This window comes from Notolepis coatsorum (assembly GCF_963971535.1).
Source record: "Notolepis coatsorum genome assembly, chromosome: 11".
NCBI lineage: Eukaryota > Metazoa > Chordata > Actinopteri > Aulopiformes > Paralepididae > Notolepis > Notolepis coatsorum.
The window spans coordinates 118,898,134-118,923,062 of NC_140175.1; the positions used below are offsets into that span (position 1 = coordinate 118,898,134).

The window sequence follows — 24,929 nt, forward strand, 5'->3', positions numbered from 1 at the left end:
CCTTTAATATTCACGCAACCGGGTGTGACCGCGACTGCACCACTGGCCATGCTCTAAGACAAACTCTAACCTTAACCAACTTCGAAGAGTGCCTAAGCTTAACCAGTGTAGAAACAGGCGTCGGCCAATCAGAGAGCGTCTCCGAGAAATGCGGCGTGTATATGTAATCACGCTGCCGTCCCACGATTGGCGCACATGTCACATGACCAGAAACGTGCGTGGCCAATCAGAGCGCAAAACGGGAACGCGGAAATACGAGTGGTTTGGCAAGATGGCCGCGCGTCGCTGTTAAAACTAGCAGCTAACGTTTCTACAGCCAGACTGTTTACATTGATGAGCTTTTAACTCGCTTCTCTGGTTCAAAACCGTTATCAAAGGACAAGTTAAACACAACACATTTGTGACCGGCCACCGTCAACTCCTCCGTGCAAACACGACTGACTTTGAACCCGATTGTGAACCAGATCAAGTTGCCTTTGTTGTGAGTCGGACCAGAGACATCCACGTTGGAGACAATGAAACGAGTCTCTTGCTAACGTCTCTGTGGAGAACAGAACTGTACTGGACCAAGACTTCACATCTGGAAACAGATCAGACTGTGGACACCACAACATCTGTAAGTACAATTATGTTCACATTGTTTTCCTCGTATTGCTCCTTCTGATATGTCATAAATGTATAGATGTAGCAGTACTGTCTATCTGTATGTCATGTATCATATGTCATATATGTTATGATGAATTGAAAATGGGGGACCCTGATGTAAACAAGACGAAAGTCTTTCTCTGGTCTGCATCCCCTTAACAATTGTATGTATAGAGCCGTACTGTACTGTACCCATTCTGCAATCTGTTAAAGGGGAACTATTTTACTATTTCTTTCACTATTTGGGCACTTTTACACAATTCCTGTGAGTCTATGGAACACCTCTGTAATATATATATTTTTTTTATTCATTGTTTTGTATTTCTAATCAAGTCCTCAAAAACAGCATTTTTCTACCTCAAGATCTCGAGCCGTTTTGAGCCTGGGCTGCAGGTCCGGTCCAGCCACTGTGTGCAGCTCATCTTGTATCTCAACATTAACATGCAGCGGTGTCTTTCTGACATCACATATCGCGCACATTTTCAAATGACTCAGTTCAGTGAGGGTGAATATTGTGAGAGGAGAATTGGAAGAATGCGCCAATATGAGAATTTTGAGACATAGATCATATTAATATAAGTTCACATAGCTAGGAAACAATGCTAAACACTCAAAAAGGCCATTTATAAGATAGTTCCCCTTTAATAAACCTTTCAATCAATCAATCAATCCTTGCAGCAGCGGCTCGAACGGAACTGTTGCGGCTACATGTTGATTGATTGAATGATTGAAAATTGTATGAACAGATTGCAGAATGGGTACAATACAGTACGGCTCAATACACACAATTGTTAACGGGGATGCAGACCAGAGAAAGACTTTCGTCTTGTTTACATCAATCAATCAATCAATCAATTCCATCTTCAAAATTGATAAAGTAAGTGCTGGTGATGGACATCATAATACGTAAATGAACACTTGTGTCTGTGATCAGTACATACATTTTTTTTTTTTTTTTTTATCCAGGAATGTCCAATTGAGATACAAGATCTCTTCTTCCAGGGAGTCCTGAACTATCCTAACATACGAACTATCCTACATGTCTGATCAGTACATAGAACTATCCTACATGTCTGTGTGATCAATACTAGAACTATCCTACATGATCAGTACATAGAACTATCCTACATGTCTGTGAGTGATCATACTAGAACTATCCTACATGTCTGGGATCAGTACATAGAACTATCCTACATGTCTGTGATCAATACTAGAACTATCCTACATGATCATACTAGAACTATCCTACATGTCTGATCAGTACATAGAACTATCCTACATGTCTGGGTCTGGGATCAGTACATATAACTATCCTACATGTCTGTGATCAGTACATAGAACTATCCTACATGTCTGGGATCAGTACATAGAACTATCCTACATGTCTGGGATCAGTACACTTTTTCACACCTTAACGACACACAGTTATCTGCTCTTGGTAAGTCATATTATAACATGTCCCATATCCAATGTGTGGTTTGCTAAACCTTGACTAAACCTCAGTTTGTGATTGTTCTGTTCTGTTAGAACAATCATATTTTATGTTGCATGGTTTGGAGAGCTAGGAGGCTACCTTAGAAGAGACTCGGAGTTCAGTGTAAAAGTTAAAGTAAGACAGACTAAAGTAAACACGCTCTAGCCTAAAGCTAACACTTCCTTTTTTCCCGTCGCAAACCGTTATTTCAACTTGTTAGGAAGTGGAGGCTTCCCTCATTTAGATTAGATTAGCTGTCAGCACAAGTACAGTACAACAAAAAGAAGTTTGGCAGATTTAGGCAATTTTTTCGGTACATAATGAACCATGACATGAACGTATCTTTCTCTCTTCACCTGCTGTAATTTAGCCTTCAGTTTTTTGGCAAATAATCCACTGCGTCCACCATGATGGATTTGTGATCTTTGTGTTAATGTCTAGAGAAACCCCTAATGGATTGTCCAGACGTCCACACGCTTCCCATCACCCGTGACAACAAGGATGGTCTGCTGGACATGGACAAGCTTGCCAGAGGTGATCATTTTACCACTTCATTTACATTCTTTAAAGTAATTTTGTTCTTAATTTCTATCATTCACACCTCATGGATGTCAATCAATCTACATTTTATTACAGACTCAGGGTCCATATAAAAGACAGGACAATACATAGAATAAATTACATATAAAAGCACAATAAAAAAAACCACAGTTTAAAATAAAATACAGATTAATGTCTTGCATAAAGACAACTGTCTTTGTTTCCACTGCTGGGATTGAAGGACAAAACCAAGATGAGCTCATTTACAGAGTAATTTACCAGACAAACACAGATTTCTTAATGCAGCTTGGGGAGGAAGTCCTGCAGCCACAAACATCTTACTTGCACTACACCATCTGACCCTCTTAAGTAATATTACCATGACATCATTATAAGCTACTTGTTTCTCTAAGCTTGCTTTTTTGTAGTTTGAGTGTAGTATAGAGTGGTGTACAATATGCTCTGGACAGAGACATCTTCACTACATCTGTACACATAGTAAACTAACTGAGAGAACAGAGACATCTTCACTACATCTGTACACATAGTAAACTAACTGAGAGAACAGAGACATCTTCACTACATATGTACACATAGTAAACTAACTGAGAACAGAGACATCTTCACTACATCTGTACACATAGTAAACTAACTGAGAGAACAGAGACATCTTCACTACATCTGTACACATAGTAAACTAACTGAGAGAACAGAGACATCTTCACTACATCTGTACACATAGTAAACTACCTGAGAGAACATATATCTTCACTTCATCTGTACACATAGTAAGCTAACTGAGAGAACAGAGACATCTTCACTACATCTGTACACATAGTAAACTACCTGAGACAACATATATCTTCACTACATCTGTACACATAATAAACTAACTGAGAACAGACACCTTCACTACATCTGTACACATTAAATTAACTGAGAAAACAGATATATTCACTACATTCTGTACACATACTGTACTAAACTAACTGAGATAATAAGGACATCAGTATTTCCCCCAACATAGTGTATCTTCCCCAACATAGATATAGTATTTACCCCAACATAGATATAGTATTTTCCCCAACATAGATATAGTATTTCCCCCAACATAGATATAGTAGTTTCCCCAACATAGATATAGTATTTTCCCCAACATAGATATAGTAGTTTCCCCAACATAGATATATTATTTTCCCCAACATAGATATAGTAGTTTCCCCAACATAGATATAGTAGTTTCCCCAACATAGATATAGTAGTTTCCCCAACATAGATATAGTATTTCCCCCAACATAGATATAATATCTTCCCCAACATAGATATAGTATCTTCCCCAACATAGATATAGTAGTTTCCCCAACATAGATATAGTATTTTCCCCAACATAGATATAATATCTTCCCCAACATAGATATAGTATCTTCCCCAACATAGATATAGTATTTTCCCCAACATAGATATAGTATTTTGCTGACTTGTTACAGTGTTCTTGCTTCAATGATGTGGACATTGGCTGTATATATTTTTATTGTCCAGAGTCCTCGGAGGAGGAGGAAGAAGACGATGAGAGCGATGAAGACTGGAGCTCACATAGTGGACTTGCAGCAGAGGTAGAGAAGGGAGGGGGGGTGAACTCAGAAGATGAAAGGGGTAAAGAAGAGGAAGGTGAGGCAGAAAGGGAAAAAGAGGAAGGTGAGAATGACGTGGGATGGGAATATATTATTAAGTCTAAATTATATTAAAACATTTGAATCTTGGATAGTTATTCAAGCTTTTAAATATTTTGTTTCAAAAGTGTGGCATTATGACGGTTCTCTGTTTCAGAAAAGGACACCGACTGGTTTGTAATCCAAGGTTATGAGGAGCTTGGAGAGAAAAGTGGAGCTAAACTACAGACGAGACTCTTGGAAATCCCACTGAAGAGATTGTCAGCGGTAAGATGGGGGAAAACATATTACATTGGGTGTTTTGCATAATCCATTTGCACATTTTATATAAACTTTTACACGATAAAAATATAGATAGTGTATTACATAATTTTTTTAATAATTGCTTGCCTAGTGTAGGATTAGTGTGTTTCCAGCCTTATCAACCCGTCATCTGGCGTTCCGTGAAGTCTGCGTTGTGTTTGTTATTTGTTGGTTGATGGCAAGCTTACTGGCTGTCACACACTGTATCACCCCGTCGATGCATCCGTAAACAGAAGAATTACACTGGAAACGTGATCTCTTCCTTGATGGTTATGTTTATTTTCAAGTGAAAAAAGTATAAAAGAAAAGGTAGAACGCGCTCACCTCACTAGACTTGACACTGGGTGCTGTAACCTCTGATATCATACAAAAAAATAGGGAAACAATGTCCAGGCACGCACTCCAGGTTTTTCAAATTTATTGGCTGCCTGAAATCATATCATGACGTTTCGGTGTGAACACACCTTCTTCAGAATGGCTTGCATGAAGCATGACGGGTAAGTGACCCAAGTTTATACAAGTCAAACAGGAAGTGACAACATAGGAAGTGACAACACATTCCAACAAGAGATCTGCACAAGAGTACAAAATACCACTTACAAGCACAACCTTTTCAGAAGTATGTCAATCAAAACGAAGCGTGTAAATAAAAAAGCAGCGTATAAATCACAAAGAGATATATCTATATATATTATACAGAGTAGGCCTACATCTTAAACTACTGAAATATAAACACTCATGACCCATAGTAGCCGTTTTTCAATTATAAATATAAAGAATGATTAATGAAAATAATTAATAAACAATCTAATGAAATGAAATAATCAAATGAAACGGGTCAAAACATTTTCCTCATTGAGGCCTCTAGGCTCTAAACAATCCAGAAAGTGAATATAAAAGCTTTCCCTTTGTCTCTGTCACCGCCTCTTGGTGGTCTCAAGACTTGCTCTAAACCCATGTATTTTAAGCCAGAAATATCATGTCCTAACTTATTAAAGTGCCTTGCAATTGAAGACTTCTCGTCTGTGCTCAGAAATTCGATTTTTAAAACATCATCTTGTTTTTCCAACATAGTAAAAGTTGCAAGGACATTTAAGCAAGTAAACCACAAAATCAGAATTACAGGTGATCCGGCCTCTAACAGCGATACTCCTACCTGTACTTGGTTGTAAATAAAATGTCTCTTTAATCATGCCATGACATTGGGTACAAGACAAACATGGAAAATTGCCATTTGGAATATTAGCCATAAAATGGGTAAAATTTTTGGGAAAATCTGTTTTAACTAACTGGTCCCTTAAGTTAGGGTTGTAGAAGTATTTGGGTGGTTCCTGGAACACACCTCCGATCTTAGGATCTGACTTTAAAATGTACCAGTATTTGTTCACAATATCACGCATATCTCTAGAAATAGGGCTGAAGGTGGACACCAATGCTACTGAGTTGCTTTTTACTTTGTCTTTATGTGTAAAAAGGGATTGTCTGTTCATCTGTTTAGTTTTATTAAGAGAATTCTCAATAAGGGCCTCACTATATCCTCTAGATCTAAAGTTTTGACAGAGCTCCTTGGCTTGTGTATCAAAAATGTCATCTGTATTACAAATACGTTTATATCTCAAAATCTGACTAAATGGAAGGCTCCTCTTGAGCTCTGGCGGGTGATAACTGCTATAATGGAGAAACGAATTTCATCAGTCTCTTTTTTGAAGACCTCGGTATGGACAATATTGTCTCTCTTTTTCACCAATACATAGAGGAATGCTATGGAATGTGAATCATAATTCATAGTAAACTTAATAGTCTCTCTCTGAGAGTTGAGAAACAAGTGGAACTCTTCCAGAGCCTCTTTAGTGCCTGACCATACACAAAATAAATCATCAATATACCTCCAATAGGCTTATTTTATATTTATTTTCATAAACATAAGGTCACGTACAAAACGAAACAAATTGAAAGTCTTTAAAAGGTGAAGAAACTAGATTAATAACTTCTATCCGTCTGTCTCGGTTGTTGTGGCCTAGCTCACTAGCAGAAGCCTGATCTGTTAGCCGAAGCTATCTCTGTCCTCGTGGCTTTCCTCCCCCACCCTGCAGCCTCTAGGAGGCCGGAGCTATCTTTGCTGTCAACGCTCGTCTACGCTTGTCTGACTCTCTACCGGAAGAACTCCGCTATAATGTCTTAAAGTCTCTCTCTTGCGCGACACTCCAACTCTCCTCATCGTTAGTATATCTCGTTACTATGGAAACGTCCCTCTCTCTCTCTCTCGTTTCTAAGCGACAACGGCCGCTTGTCACCTCTGACTCAATCAAACGCTGCTATGGCTTAAAATGAACACTCTACACCTCTTGGAGTGACCTTGGCTCCCAAGCCCGGCTACTATCAACCTCTCGCTTGTCTGTCTCTTAACTCGTCTGATACACACTATAACATAGGGCTGGGCGATAAAACGATAACGATAATTATCACGATAAATAATTTCCTCGAAATAAACATGAAACGTGGTCGCACATTTTTGATATATCTATTTTCCATGCTTGGATATCATGCACACGCACTAACAACCAATCAGGAATAGAGCTACGTTACATGATGACATGCTCACGCACCACAGCAGTCCATGTGCTACTGTTTTGTTTCGTTATCATTCTGAGGAGATTAGCTTAGTTAGGAAAATTAATGAAAATTTGAGCGACAGCGAAGGAGACGACAACCCTACGGCCACCGCAAGCCTTAGCTCAAATGGGGAAGAAATTGTAAATAAGAAAGAAAGGTGTTTCAACGTCGGCAGTATGGACACATTTTGGGTTTCTAAAGTCGGACAAGAATCAGAGCAGCGTTCGTTGCAAAATGTGAAGACTGGTGCTAACCAAAACTGGTAACATGACAAACATGTTCCATCACCTGAAACAGTATCACCCGTTAGAGCAGTGTTTCTCAACTGGTGGGTCGCGGAGCCATTTTGAGTGGGTTGCGGATGTGTGAAAAAAATAAATAATACTACATTTTATTTTTTATTTTTATTGCCTATCTTTGTGAAAGTGGCTTCTCAGCTCTGGTCCAGCTGAAGACAAAGCAGAGGAACAGATTGGACATTGAGCATGACCTCAGAGTTGCTTTGTCTACCATCACCCCAGACTTTGAGACTCTTGTCAGGAGCAAACAACATCCCCAGTTATCCCATTAGTTCCCTGGGATGTTATGCTAAGAAGTCTGCTAAGAAGCATAATTATTTATTATTATTATAATTTTATTTCATTTCATTGGGTTTTTAGCCCTAGTTGCACTTTTGTTGCAACCCCAGTTATCCCATTAGTTCCCCCAAACTTAGGTATGTTATGTTAAGCTAAGAAATCTGCTAAGAAGCATATATTATTTATTATTATTTTATTTCATTGGGTTTTTAGCCCTAGTTGCACTTTTGTTGCACTTTTTTGTGTTTATTTCATGTTTTTAACAGTGCATGAAAGATTGTGTATTACTGCAAAAAAGAAAAATTGAAATAAATCATAGTGGTTCAAAGATTTGGGTCGCGACTTAATGACTAAGGGAAATGTTGGATCCCGAGGCTAGACCAGTTGAGAACCACTGCTCTAGGTGACACTGAATGCAAGCGAATTCAGTCGGAAAGGAGTGGTGGCGTTCGCCGACAGCCAAGAACCAGTGAAGCTCGTGCTGCAACTGCAAGTACCTCTGTAGCACTGCGGTCAAGCCAGCCGTCTTTCACTTCTGCGTGGTCAAACCAGGCGCCCCGAGCGGCGCAGCAACAAACGCTAGTGTCTGCTTTTACAATCTTTTACAACAAAGAAACATTCAGACAGTGTTGGATCTAACAACATGGATTTATATTATGGACACATTCATGGAGAACTCAAGCCGGGACCACAAAGCTTCTCAAAGGGTTGGCTCGACGGCTCTCCAACTCGTAGTGACGTTGAGTTCTACTTCGTTCTACCGCAGCAAAAAAGTTACTCCATTAATAGCCCGCCGGGCATAAGAAGTTAATTAAACTTGACAGAAATAGTTATTTTATGTATATCGATAATTATCGATATCGAGTGATATGAAAATGATTTTATTATTTTATCGTGATAGCGTTTTTGGCCATATCGCCCAGCCCTACTATAACATGTTTAAACCAATATCTAGATAGATATGTATTTTACCTCCATGTTATGATCAAAATGAAAACCATTGGTTTCCTTCACTAGTTTCATTCTTTCTTGGCTGGGTCTTGCTTAACTAGGATTGCCTAGTCTCATTCCTGGCTGGGTCTTGCTTAACTAGGCTTGCCTAGTCTCATTCTTGGCTGGGTCTTGCTTAACTAGGATTGCCTAGTCTCATTCATGGCTGGGTCTTGCTTAACTAGGATTGCCTAGTCTCATTCCTGGCTGGGTCTTGCTTAACTAGGATTGCCTAGTCTCATTCCTGGCTGGGTCTTGCTTAACTAGGATTGCCTAGTCTCATTCTTGGCTGGGTCTTGCTTAACTAGGATTGCCTAGTCTCATTCCTGGCTGGGTCTTGCTTAACTAGGATTGCCTAGTCTCATTCTTGGCTGGGTCTTGCTTAACTAGGATTGCCTAGTCTCATTCTTGGCTGGGTCTGGCTTAACTAGGATTGCCTAGTCTCATTCTTGGCTGGGTCTTGCTTCCGATGGGCCCTGTACCGGGCCGAGATTAATTTCACGTCATAAATAGATCAACACAGTCCATATTAATAATGTTGTGGTTTTTTTCTCAAATGTAGCCAAGATTAAAGACCCTTACCCTATCAAAACAGCAGTCAAAGTTTATATTTTTCAGCACTACGTTTGTTTACCAATAATTGTAAGTGTTATTAGCTAAATATGAGTTTACAAACATCTCGGTGCATTGTATCAGAAACCGGCGGATATAGACTCGAGGTAATTACGCCATCATTCATGTTTGCAGTCCTAAGAGAGAGGATACCCAGGGCTTTCGATGGGCTTTTGAATTTCATAAAACTACACTACCCAGCTCACGCCAGCCCCTGTCAAACATGGCGCCGTCTGGCGTGAAATTATCTTTGAACATTATTTTCGTGATTATGTCTCACAGGCACAAACCTGAACGTTATTGCCATAAAATAGAAATGTTTTTACCTTCTGTGAACGTCTAGAAAAAAAACGCGTCTCAATCTGATGACAAATGGCGGGGCATGATATTCTATATTCATATTTCAAATTGCATGTGTCCGGATGGCAAAATTCACTGTAAATCATCTGCCCTTTATTCATTTGCTTAGACTTTTTTGTACACTTGATCTCAAGAATGTGCTGAATGAGCTTCACATCTGGTCAATGTTAGCATTTATCAAAGATAAAAAGGAAAAAATTATAATAATAATTGATATTCTCCTTTTGCTTCATTACAATTTACTCAAGCCTAGTAACAGACACAATATGGCGGACATGGGGAATACATTCCCTGAGTTCCATAGATGTCCCTAGATACCAATAACATGCAAATGGCCTTGTAGAAGTGGCGCAATCTTCCATTTACTTGGGCATGTACTTTTAGGCAAATTTTCTGAAGATATGGCTAGGGCTTAAGAGGTTAACTAGGCTTGCCTAGTCTTGTTCTTGGCTGGGTTGGGCTTGACTTGGTGTCTACTGTAGCCTATTGTCTCTTAGTGGGAGAGAGGCGTGGAGAGAGAGACACTCTAACCAAACACACTCAGTTTAGTTTGCACAGCAGATTAAAGTAGATACTTTGATAGTGGGATGTACAATGTACCCCTGTTTGGTGTTGGATTATGATTTACAGATTTACAGTCATGACCTGATATTATGAATGAATGATCATTGCATTTATATAGTGCTTTCTAAAATGAGCCATGACAGTGAACTGTAGAAATTGAAATCCAGTCAGGTTGTTGTAAAAATATAGAACATAGTTTATAAGTGATCAGACAATCATGTGTACACACAATTAGGGATGGGTACCGTTCACATTTGAACCGATACGGTACCGGTACCTGTGAATCGATACCGGTACCCAACGGTACCTTTTTTTTGGTACTTTAGTCTCTAAAAATGTAATCTACCTACCTCAGTTGTGGGCAAAAAAACGAAACTTCAAATAACCACACGTTCGACCGTTTTCGGCTTGCCATTGCCCCGACTGCTTTGTTGTTGAATCAAGTCAAATCCTAGGTAAGCGTATATTGTGCGTGTGAACGTTGACGCGAAGAAGAAAAAAGTAAAAACTAATAAAAAATACTGAAATCTGGCACCGACGGATCTCACGTGAATCGGTAGTACCGACGTGATTCGGTAGGTACCTTAAAAGTACCTAATTCGGTACCCATCCCTACACACAATGCTTCTGACCAGAAAGTGACCAAGAGCTCCGGTCAGAACACATTAAATACATAATTGAAATGACGTACACTAGACATCCAGATATGACAGAAAGGTCAACAAAATATGCCCTAGTAGGAGAAATTAATAAACAAACCTTGGCTAGGCGGTGTTATTGTTATGTCTTTCACACCAGAGGCCAAATGCTCCTAACCTTGGTTCGTTGTTAAAGAGACAGTCAGACTGTCGCCTAGTGTCTCTGCTGTAGTCAGACCAGTTTACTAGTTGGTCATATTAAACTAGTCAAGGCTATCAGTCGAGATAGAATATGTATTTCAACACAGATCTATAATGACATGATAATATTTCCCTCACACACTCAAAGCACTTTACAGTGTAGGATGTAAATGGCCTACTTCACCACTGGGTAGCACCCAACCTTGGGCTACAGGCTCAATGGCTGTGAGACTAGCACCAGGCACACATCACACTACACACAGTGGCTCAAAGGCTCAGGAAACGGGGATTGATACCAGCCAATTCAGGGGAAGGGATGATAAGGTGGCCTTGATGTCAGAGAGACAGAGATCTGATTGGGAATTTGTCCAGGAACGTCGGGGAACCAGACACCCTGGGTTTTTAAATGACCAAATTCAGTCGGTTTACCCTGGTTTAACGTCTCATCTGAAGAATGGCACTCTCAGCTGTACGGTGTCCTTATCACCATAACGGCGGCATTGTTATTGTTATTGAGTGCTCCCTGCTGGACAACAACACCACCAGGTCCAGAGGACAGAGTGCTCCCTGCTGGACAACAACACCACCAGGTCCAGAGGACAGAGTGCTCCCTGCTGGACAACAACAACACCAGGTCCAGAGGACAGAGTGCTCCCTGCTGGACAACAACACCACCAGGTCCAGAGGACAGAGTGCTCCCTGCTGGACAACAACACCACCAGGTCCAGAGGACAAAGTGCTCCCTGCTGGACAACAACACCACCAGGTCCAGAGGACAGAGTGCTCCCTGCTGGACAACAACACCACCAGGTCCAGAGGACAGAGTGCTCCCTGCTGGACAACAACACCACCAGGTCCAGAGGACAGAGTGCTCCCTGCTGAACAACAACACCACCAGGTCCAGAGGACAAAGTGCTCCCTGCTGGACAACAACATCACCACCAGGTCCAGAGGACAGAGTGCTCCCTGCTGGACAACAACACCACCAGGTCCAGAGGACAGAGTGCTCCCTGCTGGACAACAACACCACCAGGTCCAGAGGACAGAGTGCTCCCTGCTGGACAACAACACCACCAGCTCCAGAGGACAGAGTGCTCCCTGCTGGACAACAACACCACCAGGTCTAGAGGACAGAGTGTCTCCCTGCTGGACAACAACACCACCAGGTCCAGAGGACAGAGTGCTCCCTGCTGGACAACAACACCACCAGGTCTAGAGGACAGAGTGTCTCCCTGCTGGACAACAACACCACCAGGTCCAGAGGACAGAGCTGCTGGACAACAACACCACCAGGTCCAGAGGATAGAGTGCTCCCTGCTGGACAACAACACCACCAGGTCCAGAGACGGAGTGCTCCCTGCTGGACAACAACAACACCAGGTCCAGAGGACAAAGTGTCTCCCTGCTGGACAACAACACCACCAGGTCCAGAGGAATGAATGAAAAGTTTATTTTTAACATGTTATTCTCCATATTTCTCCAAACAACTCACTGTATCTTGTTCCGTCAAACCAAACAATCATAACAACAAATTAAAAAACATTAAAATAAAAACATAAAAAAAAAGAAAAAAAATGAATTATAAACAAAAGGTCAAGAGCAATGTGTTTGGTTAGCAGACATGTACAAAAAAGGAGTAGAGGGAAGCTAAGCTTATTGATCCCTACCCCCTTACATTTATATTTGTTCTTCCATTAATTTGACTAGATATAACATAATTTAGTATATTACAATATAGAATATACTTTTACTTATATTAAAAGATTAAAAGAAAAAACTTGATTCACTTGACAGCAGTGAATATAGTACAGCACTACATACACAATATAACATAACTTTGTTTATCCTCAATACTCATTTCTGTATTTCTCTTTATGCTATTTAGCTGCTTTTTAAATTGTGCCACATGTTTACTCATTTTGATGTATTCGGGTAAATTATTCCACAACTTCACTCCACACACCGATATGCACATGCTTTTAGGGCTGACCTTCGAAGCTTTTTTTGGCAATCGAAGCTTCGGGGCCGAGCTTCGATTTTAATTCGAAGCTTCGAATATTTTTTTTTTTTTTTTTTTTATATTTCTTTTAACTTTTTTTTTAATGTTTTTTTTTTTTTTTTTTTCTTATGTTGTGGGACTTGTACAGCACTTTCGTAAACTTTGTTGTTTTTAAATGTGCTCTATAAATAAAGTGGGTTGGATTAATTAATTAAGTAGCCCCTTTCGTGACTGTGACGCATCCAACAAGGTTTCACTCGGCTGTGTGATTTAATTCAAGGTGGATCGCTGTTGTCGTTTGAACAACTTCAGATTTCATGGGAACTACCAATCCCCCAAATCAAGAATGTTTAAGAAGTAAGATTTTGATTATTTGAAATATGGCCTGTGTAGACTAAACTATGCACAGAATTATGTCAGTCTACAAGGTCCGGATTCTACATGGTCCGGCAATGTAGACCTTGTAGACTCCACTACAGACCAATTATCAGTGAATGTTCATGATTTTTAAGAAGCGCAACTTCCACAAAAAAAACAAAGAACTCACCAAAACATCTCAGTAGCACCTTATCTAAATGTTATATTTCATATATGGAGATTCATATTTATTTATGTATTGCATGCATTTCTACATTTTATTTCCTATTTTGTTTATTCATCCCAGTATCTTTCTTTCTTATGTGTGGAATTCTACAAGGCGCGCGCACACACACACACACACACTTACATTTAGTCATTTAGCTGACGCTTTTATCCAAAGCGACTTACAAGTTCTGTACGACAAGACAGCAAGAAGGGTACAACTCTATCAGCTGAGTAACAATGTTCATCAAAGTGTTGCGTGTTACAGTGTAGGTTAGTTTATTAGGACAAGTGCATGACAGTAAGGTTAGTCACGGTTAGATTTTATTTTTTTTATCATTTCAGATAATGGTTGAAGAAGTCTTTAGTCGACGGTGAAAGATTGGACGGGATTTGGCTGTCCTAACTGGGATGGGTAGTTCACACACACACACACACACACACACACACACACACACACACACACACACACACACACACACACACACACACACACACACAAATCGAAGTAAAAAAAAAATTATTGAAAAACTTTTTTTTTGAAAAAAAAATTAATATTATTTTTTTTTATTTTTTTTTAAACTTCGATTTTTTTTTTATGTTCGAAGCTTGTGCCATCGAACGAAGCTTCGAAGTATTTAAGACAGCCCTACATGCTTTTCAGCGTAGTGTGTACCATTGGTTGTTTAAGATTCCCTCTCCCTCTTAAGTTATATTCTGAGCGGTAGGTTGCTGTTGAGCAGTGTCTTGATGGGCTTCTCAAAGCATTTGCTCAGTATGGCGGTGAGAGCAACTGGGCGCCAGTCGTTGAGGCTTGTTACCTTGCTCTAATTTGGTACTGGCACAATGTGGGCTGATTTGAAGCAGGAGGGGTCTACACTCAAGGACAGGGACAGGTTGAATATGTCTAGGGCTGTCTTAAATACTTCGAAGCTTCGTTTGATGGCACAAGCTTCGAACATAAACAAAAATCAATAAAATAAAATAAATGTTTGCCTCCAAAATCTTGCGCCTCCATTCCAATGAAACGAAAGGCGCCTCGACTCCACCTCTCTACAACAAGCACGTGGAGATTATCGGTGTTGAAAACAACAAGGACATGTGCAGCAGACATGTCGACGAAGAAGTCATCAGACGTGTGGTTACACTTTAAAATATGCAAAGACAATGCCCAAAAAGCCGAGTGCCAGATATGCCAGAAGAAAATGGCATATCACAACTCTACAACAACTTTGTCAAATCACATAAAAATGTAAGTATGACGGCGACGCCACACAAAACATTAATAAGGCTATGCCTATGCTGCTATGACTAATGTGTTACCAAGTTGGCTAATTTAATTGTAATCATCTGCTTTTGTAGGTGCATTGTCTGATATAATTATAAATTATAAATTATAAATTAAATATAATATAATTGTGTGCTTGATAGACGAAGGTTGCAATATAATTATGTAATGTCATGTCGTTGGCTGTGAGAGGCAGCACAGCCGAATGAAACCTTGTTGCGTCACAGTCACGAAAGGGGCTACTTAATTAATTAATCCAATCCACTTTATTTATAGAGCACATTTAAAAACAACAAAGTTTACCAAATTGCTGTACAAGTCCCACAACATAAGATAAAAAAATAAAAATAATAATAATAAATAAATAAATTATAATTAATATTTTTTTTTTCCTTTCTCGAAGCTTCAAATTAAAATCGAAGCTCGGCCCCGAAGCTTCAATTGCCAAAAAAAGCTTCGAAGGTCAGCCCTAAATATGTCCGTGAACACCCCAGCCAGCTCCGCCGCGCATGCTCTCATCACCCGGCCTGGGATGCGATCTGGCCCGGCTGCTTTCCTGGTGTTGATGCGCTTAAACTCTGCCTCTGTGGCCGATTTCTTTCCTCGGTACAACGTCCTCAATGCATTTCTGTAGGAAACCAGTGATTCCTCCGTGTTTTCCTCAATGTTATTGTCCGATGAGTCACGGAACATTTCCCACTCTGCATGATCAAAACAGTCTCGTAGTGGCTCGTCCGATTGGTCAGACCAGATCTGTACTTCCTTAACACTTTCGGGGCCATCCAAGTGTATATATAAGTTATTGGGCGCCAACGGGTAACGTATATATACGTTTTTAAATCGTTTTCCCTTTTTTTCTCGATTTTAATATCCTATTCAATGTTAGGGACCTGTATATTGCCTGTAAAAGGCATACTGGGACTCCGAAGGTGCAGTACCTGCCAGATCCTGCTAGTAGGCAGTATCGAGAGTGCAGTAACCCCTGTTCCAGACCGGGTGCTACACTCAAATGTCTCTGGGCGCTCTTTTCTAGTAATGGGGAACCTAGGGCTTCACCCGATCCCATTGAATCGTTTTCGGGACCCCCGATCCATATGCTGTGGTGGGTTATGTCGTGGACCAAATGGACATACGATCTACCAGATGGCGATCAAATAATTGGAATATTCTTTTTGGAATACCACCAACCACAGGACAATTTGACGTACATTTCAGCTTGATCGTGCATAGTTTTCATACCCATCCCCCTGATCGGCGTGTGTTGTGGTAATAACGAATGCCGTTATTGGCAATCAATTAATCAGAAACGCCCCCCCCCCCCCCCCTCCCCCTTTCATGCATTCATGATTAAACATAATACCTATCATATGCAGTTGATTTTTAAATAGTAGTGTGTGTAGGGACGAAACTCTAATGGCTTTAGTATAATACACGTTGCAGGCTATAACCAGCCTCACAGGAATTAGCCCGGATCATTCCGAAATTATACTCATTTTCACCACGGTATAAAACGGGAACATATGGATGAAAAATGTATCTATTTTTTGCATCTTGAACAGAAGATAGTTACTGTCAAATGACCATGGTATTGTATCCATAGCTATAATATAAAATATAGATTTAGCTCTACAAACAACGTGATGCACAGTGAAACTATGTAATGAAAACCTGGCCGTGCTTAAACAGGATGGGGAATTCCAATGGCCCCGAATGAGGTGGGCGGTGCTTGCTTCAGTTTCTGCCTATAGGCTGGTAGAAGCAGGATGGAAGAATGGTCTGACGGAGGAGGGGCTTGTATGACTTCCTGAATGGGCGGTAACGATGATCCAGGATGTTATTTCCCTGTGTCTTCACATCGATGTGCTGAAAGTATTTAGGTAATACTTCACACAGAGATGCTTGGTTGAAATCTCCAGAAAAAATTAATGACGCACATCCTCCGTTCCTTGGTGCTGAGCCAAACTGTAGAAACAGTAGTACATGAAACAAAGCGGGGCTCGCAACTCACTTTTGATGCTCCAAGGTGTTTTAATTGTGACAAAAAATAGCAGATACAACGTTTCAAGATAAGATAAGATATTCCTTTTCCGGTCTTTTTCAAGTATGAACACAACAGAAAATTGCATCTTTTTTATACAGGAAATTAAATGAATAAATTAGCTATCAGCCCCACCTGGTGATCAGGGGCGGTACCAAGACTTGTATGATTTTCTTATACATTTTAGACATGATTTAGTAACAATTTATCTTTTACATTTGACATTTTTTAGAAAAAGATTTTTTAGAGAATATATATATATTAAACACAGTATTAGACATGATTTATTGCATCTATAGACAGCAGTGTGTAAAGTACTTTCTTTTGGACCCGGTCCAGGTCCTAGCCACTGAAAACAAAAAGGAAAAAACAAAGTAACCCAGAATGAAGACCATCTATTGACTATCTATTGGTTTATTTACAAATAAGGCCTAATGTCAAAGTCCTCATTGAGTCCTGTTGGTGCCATAGTTTTGAGGTAATGGATCCACCATACTTCTCTCCTCAGTAGGAGATTATCTATATCTCCCCCTCGTCTTGGAAGATGCACTCTCTATTCCAAGGTATCTTAATGATGAGACATTGTGGTGTGCCTTTTTGAAATGTAAAGCTACTGGGCTTTTTTCATCCCCATTCCGTATCGTACTCCTGTGTTCAGCAATACCTGTTTTTAAAGCACGTGTTGTCTTACCGACATGCTTTACCACATGGGCACTTGAGCATATAGATTACATTGGTAGTTTTACATGTTATTTTGCCTCTTATTTTTATCTCTTTCCCAGTTGATGGGTTTTTTCTGTAAAGTGACACTGAGCACATGAACCACAACATCTGTTTCCATCTGGCAGGTCATCTAAAAAAGTGTGTTTTTTTTAAGAGGCAGGTCTGATTTGACCACAATGGCTCTGATGTTATGTGTCTAGGGAGGATCTGAAAAGATTTATCCAATGTTGGATCAGAACTGAGAAGATGCCAATGTTTTTTTTTATAGTTTGCTTAAAAAGGTTGCCTATAGGTGAGTATTGTGTAACACACTGTAGGTTGTGCCAGGGTTTCCGTTAGAATTTCTTTTTGCAGGTCTGAGTGTCCGGTAGATTTCAATCTACCGGACAAATGGGATAAATTCCGGTCAGAGTTTATTGAGCTTAAAAACAATTGATAGGCCTATATAAAGAATGACATCATCAAGGCATTTATAATATTTTAACTTAAAACTAGGCTACTTTTGCGTATATACAGTCATTAATATATTCCAAATAAAATAAGTCCCTCGAGACTTCGTGCTGCTGCCGACTTGAGGTGTCGGTGGGCAGTCTGCCCGACATTAATAAACAGCAGTCTGTTATAATCACATTTTTATGAGCTAACGAATTCCGTTATATTGGACATTTGTATTAATTATATCAAGCGAAGAACTGAGAAATTTGGCAGAGAGAGACGGCAACATTATCGTGGGTTTGCGTGATGTATATCTCCACCTCCCAATGACTTGGTGCTGGTCATAATGTCCTGTGAAAATAATTCCCTCTAAGATTATTTGAATTGTATTAAAATAGGCTAAAATTAAATAGCCTATGCGATGAACGAAACAATCATTACATTTGTTTCATCGTTGCTTCACCAAGCAGCCGGTCTAATGACATCGCTGTTGTCAGCGCGAGCTGGCTGCTGATAGATTTACGTGAAGCATGGAGCTGCAGACCCAACAGAGCAGCAGTGTTTTTAGGTCCGGTCTGGAAACCGCTCAGCAGCGCCCCCCACCCAACAGCTGAATTGCCAATGGCTGAATTGGAGTACTGCACCTTGCCGGCCTGCAGATGGATGCTTCTCGCAAATCTATCAGCAGCCAGCTCGCGCTGACAACAGCGATGTCATTATTAGACCGGCTGCTTGGTGAAGCAACGATGAAACAAATGTAATGATTGTTTCGTTCATCGCATAGGCTATTTAATTTTAGCCTATTTTAATACAATTCAAATAATCTAATTGTGCTTGGAAGGAATTATTTTCACCGGACATTATGACCGGAGAGATTAAATATGTCGGACTTCAACAGATTTTGCCGATCAAATACCGGTAATTACCGGCTAACGGAAACGCTGGGTTGTGCAGAGGTACAGTAGTTTTGTTTCTTGTAGATTGTAAGCAATCTTTTTGGGTTTTATGGCCTACTTTCAAAGCTGCTTTTTCTACAATGTCCTGTGTGTACCCTCTGGTTTTAAACATTGTTTTTAAAGTATCTGTCTGTTCCTGAAAGAATCTCATCTGTACTACAGATCCTGTAGAACTGGCTGATAGGTAAACTGTTCTTTAAAAAAAAAAGATTAATCTCCAACCAAGATGAAAGCAGCCTCTGGGTGTTTACCTTCTTTGTTGCTGATTGTTCTGGCATGGAGTCTCCTCGCCCAGCCATGTCTCCGTCAAACATATGATGTTGCAGTCCCTCGTTTCTTGTTGGAATGATATCCTTGCTCTTAGCTCGCACAGTTTATTATCCAGAGAGTGTACATTGGCAAGCAGAATGCTGGGAGGCGGGGGGCTATTGGCTCGCTTTCTCAGTCTCACCAGGAGGCCGGCTCTGCATCCCCGCTTTCTGCATCTCTTTGACCTCTGCAGCACTGCGTTGAACGGGTCTGCTACAGTTCGTATGAACAACGGATCTTTGTGTAAAAACTCCAGTTTTGGAGTGATCGTCAAATCTTGTATGTCCAGTAGTGCCTCTCTGTCATATCTATGAATGCTGGTCACCTTTTGTGTAAAAACATTACTAAAAAATAACATCATAACTAAAAGAGTTGCTAGGTCGATAAGGAGCGCACAACACATCTTACTTACTTATGTGGCGCCATCTTACTTACTGTCCAATGGAGAATGAACAGTCACCTCATGCTATGTGTCCAGTGGAGAATGAACAGTCACCTCATGCTATCTGTCCAGTGGAGAATGAACAGTCACCTCATGCTATCTGTCCAGTGGAGAATGAACCTCTGTAATTTCACTGTAAGGCACGGTTCCTCAGGTCTTAAAGCATAAATCTATACATGGCCTTAGACTGCCAGTTTATAAACCTATCTCTTTATTTGAATGTTTCTTTCTCTCTCTGTTCCCCAGATCCATCCCCTGTCCTGCTGCCCGGCAACCAATAGAGACATGGAGGAATTAAGACGTCATTCCTGTGACCAGTGTGGGAAGAGCTTCAAGACAAAGTTGCAGCTTAAAAGTCACCACGTGGTACACACAGGAGAGAAACCTTACTGCTGTGACCAGTGTGACATGAGCTTCAAGTCAAAGGCAGAGCTTAAACAACACCACATGGTACACACAGAAGAGAAACCTTACTGCTGTGACCAGTGTGACATGAGCTTCAAGAGAAAGGCAGAACTTAAAATGCACCACATGGTACACACAGGAGAGAAACCTTACTGCTGTGACCAGTGTGACATGAGCTTCAAGTCAAAGGCAGAGCTTAAACGACACCACGTGGTACACACAGAAGATAAACCTTACTGCTGTGACCAGTGTGGTATGAGCTTCAAGAGAATGTCAGCTCTTAAAATACACCACATGGTACACACAGGAGAGAAACCTTACTGCTGTGACCAGTGTGGTATGAGCTTCAAGGTAAAGGCAGAACTTAAAAGTCACCACATGTTACACACAGGAGAGAAACCTTACTGCTGTGACCAGTGTGGGGAGAGCTTCAAGACAAAGTTTGAGCTTAAACAACACCACATGGTACACACAGAAGAGAAACCTTACTGCTGTGACCAGTGTGACATGAGCTTCAAGAGAAAGGAAAACCTACAAATGCACCACATGGTACACACAGGAGAGAGACCTTACTGCTGTGACCAGTGTGACATGAGCTTCAAGACAAAGGCAGAGCTTAAACGTCACCACATGGTACACACAGAAGAGAAACCTTACTGCTGTGACCAGTGTGGTATGAGCTTCAAGAGAAAGGCAGAACTTAAAAGTCACCACATGTTACACACAGGAGAGAAACCTTACTGCTGTGACCAGTGTGGTATGAGCTTCAAGAGAAAGGCAGAACTTAAAAGTCACCACATGTTACACACAGGAGAGAAACCTTACTGCTGTGACCAGTGTGGGGAGAGCTTCAAGACAAAGTCTGAGCTTAAACAACACCACATGGTACACACAGGAGAGAAACCTTACTGCTGTGACCAGTGTGACATGAGCTTCAAGAGAAAGGAAAACCTACAAATGCACCACATGGTACACACAGGAGAGAGACCTTACTGCTGTGACCAGTGTGACATGAGCTTCAAGACAAAGGCAGAGCTTAAACGTCACCACATGGTACACACAGGAGAGAAACCTTACTGCTGTGCCCAGTGTGGGAAGACCTTCAAGAGAATGTCAGCTCTTAAAATACACCACATGGTACACACAGGAGAGAAACCTTACTGCTGTGACCAGTGTGACATGAGCTTCAAGACAAAGGCAGAGCTTAAACTACACCACATGGTACACACAGGAGAGAGACCTTACTGCTGTGACCAGTGTGGGAAGAGCTTCAAGAGAAAGGCACAACTTAAACACCACAGACGGCGGAGGCCGCCATGCAAGGTGCCAACCTGCTTAACGGGAGCAGTTAGGGGTTATGTGTCTTGCTCAAGGACACTTCGACACACTGCCCGGGACGAGCTGGAATCGAACCAGGAACCTTCTGATTACCAGACAGCCCCTCTACCTCCTGAGCCACTGTTTATGCAGGTGATTATATCACTGTAATGATGTGTTTTTATCTAAATCAAGATCCGTGGTCCGAGGTATTAAGAATAGAATCGGAATACTAATATTGAAATGAATATCCGAATGATTAGGAGACAATTCCTAAAGTTCAATAAGGTTGTCTATTATAATATGGATCCATACAGTTTGTGAAATAAAAATGCTCTTTCATTAGTAAAAGAGTGGGGAAGAAGGGTGGTGAAGAGGAGAGGATAAAGAGCAGAGGATATAAGAGACAGTAACACAATAACAGTGTACATGTTTTATATCTCACAGACAAAGTCATATTACTTGATACATATTTAACATGTAAATTCTGATGTATATGTTCTCATGATGCATCTACTGTGTTTCGATTATGTCCATATTAATCCATAAGGTACATCTCCCTTCGCTGATTTTATATCATAGGCCGTTTACATTATAGCAGGGGTCAGCAACCTTTTTGACATGGAGTGCCTGTTTGAAATATAGTTGTAACTAGTGTGCCTCAACAATATTCCATGCATCGTACATTTTTAATGATAATTTTTACATTATTACATCATTGTTATTGTTATTATTAACAATATTATTATGATGGTTGTATCAACCCTAAATCTGAGTTGGGGGGGGGGGGGGGGGTGCAATGCAGACAAACAGCTGCATACAGTGCGACCATTTCACTCACATTTGCCCATTCATTTTTGGACACACCATCGGTGTGTGTACTGTACATGTGCTGTCATAGCTCCACCTACAGGCCTAATGGAGAACACCAGGAGAACACCAGGATGTGAATGGAGGGTGAATGTGAGGTATACGTGTAAATAAGTTTTGATTGATCGCAAGACTACACTGTAAAAAAATAAATAATAATAAGTTACCAGAACTTAAAAATATTGAGTTCAGTTACTGTGCATTAAGGTTTTCAGTTTTCAATACATAATAAGTTAACAGAAAAATAAGTACACAACCACATTATTTCAACCTAATAAAACTATGTTTATTGTCATTGTTTTAAGAACACAAGTTGACTTGGTAATACTCACATTTTGAGTAAAAACAATTGCTTTTAACATTTGCAATGTTCAATGAAATAGAAAAATAAATAATAAAATTTGTTGATTAATCACACTGGTCACAATGGTGACCGTAATAATGTTTTTGTTATAAGGCTCTGCAAATGTTACTGAATGATGTAGCAATGTATTTCCAGCTAAATTGAAATAATAAACAAATAAAGGGTCTCAATTAAATACGTGGTAGTAAAAAGATCCTGTGGGAGGATCTCAACAAGATAAATGCGACAACAGTGCAAAATATTTCACTATAACATTTATAAAAAAAAAAAATTATACTTTTTTTTTATTTATATGCTGCCCCCTAGGGGTGCCTACCCCTGCATTATAGTGTCAGAAGCAGATACTGAGCAGAGACGGGAGACATAGAGTGACATAGTGTACAGAATATGTTCATGTAAGGATGTGTGAATCATTTTTCCTCATTACATTCACATTGTAGGAGTCATACAGTATCATATAAACATCAGTAGCTATTCTCTATATTTACTAACAAGTTAAATATGACTATTCTTTATATTTACTAACTGAGGTTATATCTGAATATTCTCTATATTTATTAACTGAGGTTAAATCTGAATATTCTCTATATTTACTAACTGAACTTATATCTGACTATTCTTTAGTATATATAGAGGTTGAGTAGTTTCCTGTGATATATCACATTCACACTCCAAGTGAGTTAGATTAACTTCACAACTGCAAATATACCCTACCTGCAGTATTTTAGCCTGGTATCACCCTCAGTACCTGCAGTATTTTAGCCTGGTATCACCCTCAGTACCTGCAGTATTTTAGCCTGGTATCACCCTCAGTACCTGCAGTATTTTAGCCTGGTATCACCCTCAGTACCTGCAGTATTTTAGCTTGGTATCACCCTCGGTACCTGCAGTATTTTAGCCTGGTATCACCCTCAGTACCTGCAGTATTTTAGCCTGGTATCACCCTCAGTACCTGCAGTATTTTAGCCTGGTATCACCCTCAGTACCTGCAGTATTTTAGCCTGGTATCACCCTCAGTACCTGCAGTATTTTAGCCTGGTATCACCCTCAGTACCTGCAGTATTTTAGCCTGGTATTGATTGAATTGATTGATTGAAAAGTTTATTAACAGATTGCAGAATGGGTACAGTACAGTACAGCTCAATACATACAATTGTTAAGGGGATGCAGACCAGAGAAAGACTTTCATCTTGTTTACATCAGTATCACCCTCAGTACTGGCATCAGTATCTGTGTATCCACATCAGTATGCATGGGACATATGAATCAGAGATATGAGCCTATAACGTACTGAATCTTCTAAACATGCACTCTTTAACTCTTCACAGTGTGAAAGTGCGGTCAAGACTGAAGCTTCACTTAAAGAGCAAGGGTTGGAACATGAAGATCTGCAACGTGAACAATCCATAGATCAAGACTCCACCTCAAAACTAGCAGCGGCGTCTCCCTCCACTGACATAGAGGTGTTCGACTCTCTAGACGGGTTCTTAAAGGCCAAGAACATCAATTATGCGCACTGTCCCATTTTCTCTGGCCCAGAGGAGGAGGACGGCGACATTGAGACCGGGGATCAGAACCCGAGGCCACAGGTGACACCTTCATGTGAAACTGAGTCTGAGCCTGAACATGATGGGGAGCTAAGTACCTCTGAAACTGAACACAGTTCTGATTACTCAACATCTTCACCAAAATATCACTATTTAACGCTGTCCAAAAGGTTTTCCAAAAAGCTTCCGAAAAGCTTCCGAAGAGCTCCCTCCAAGTCCGATTGTAAGGAGGAAGAAGGCGAGGACACGTCAGATGTATCGCAGAGTCATCCGTTACCCGAGTCTGACTCCACACATGATCAAGGTTGAAAGAAAGTGTTCTTTTCAGCGACTGTTTATTACTGTTATCAATATTGTCAGAACAGTAATATGTTTGTAGGTGAAGTATTTACCTTGTTTAAAGGTGCTATAGATAATCTTTATGTAGAGTAATCATTAAAAATATATAGGCTACATCTACAGAGCT

At 40.3% G+C, this 24,929-nt stretch overlaps 1 protein-coding gene across 1 annotated transcript in view; it reads left to right on the forward strand.

Moving 5' to 3' along the window:
- Positions 1 to 274: 274 nt before the first annotated feature.
- LOC311237254 (uncharacterized protein) overlaps positions 275 to 24,929 on the forward strand; it is a gene marked incomplete at its 3' end in the record, with an annotated part of 25,935 nt that continues 1,280 nt past the window's right edge. Inside the window, exons 1-5 of the mRNA XM_084325060.1 lie at positions 275 to 616; positions 2,561 to 2,653; positions 4,199 to 4,354; positions 4,487 to 4,596; positions 20,207 to 20,326. Coding sequence (XP_084181186.1) covers positions 2,572 to 2,653; positions 4,199 to 4,354; positions 4,487 to 4,596; positions 20,207 to 20,326 — 468 coding nt within the window. The 5' untranslated portion in view covers positions 275 to 616; positions 2,561 to 2,571. The remainder of the gene's footprint in view (positions 617 to 2,560; positions 2,654 to 4,198; positions 4,355 to 4,486; positions 4,597 to 20,206; positions 20,327 to 24,929) is intronic.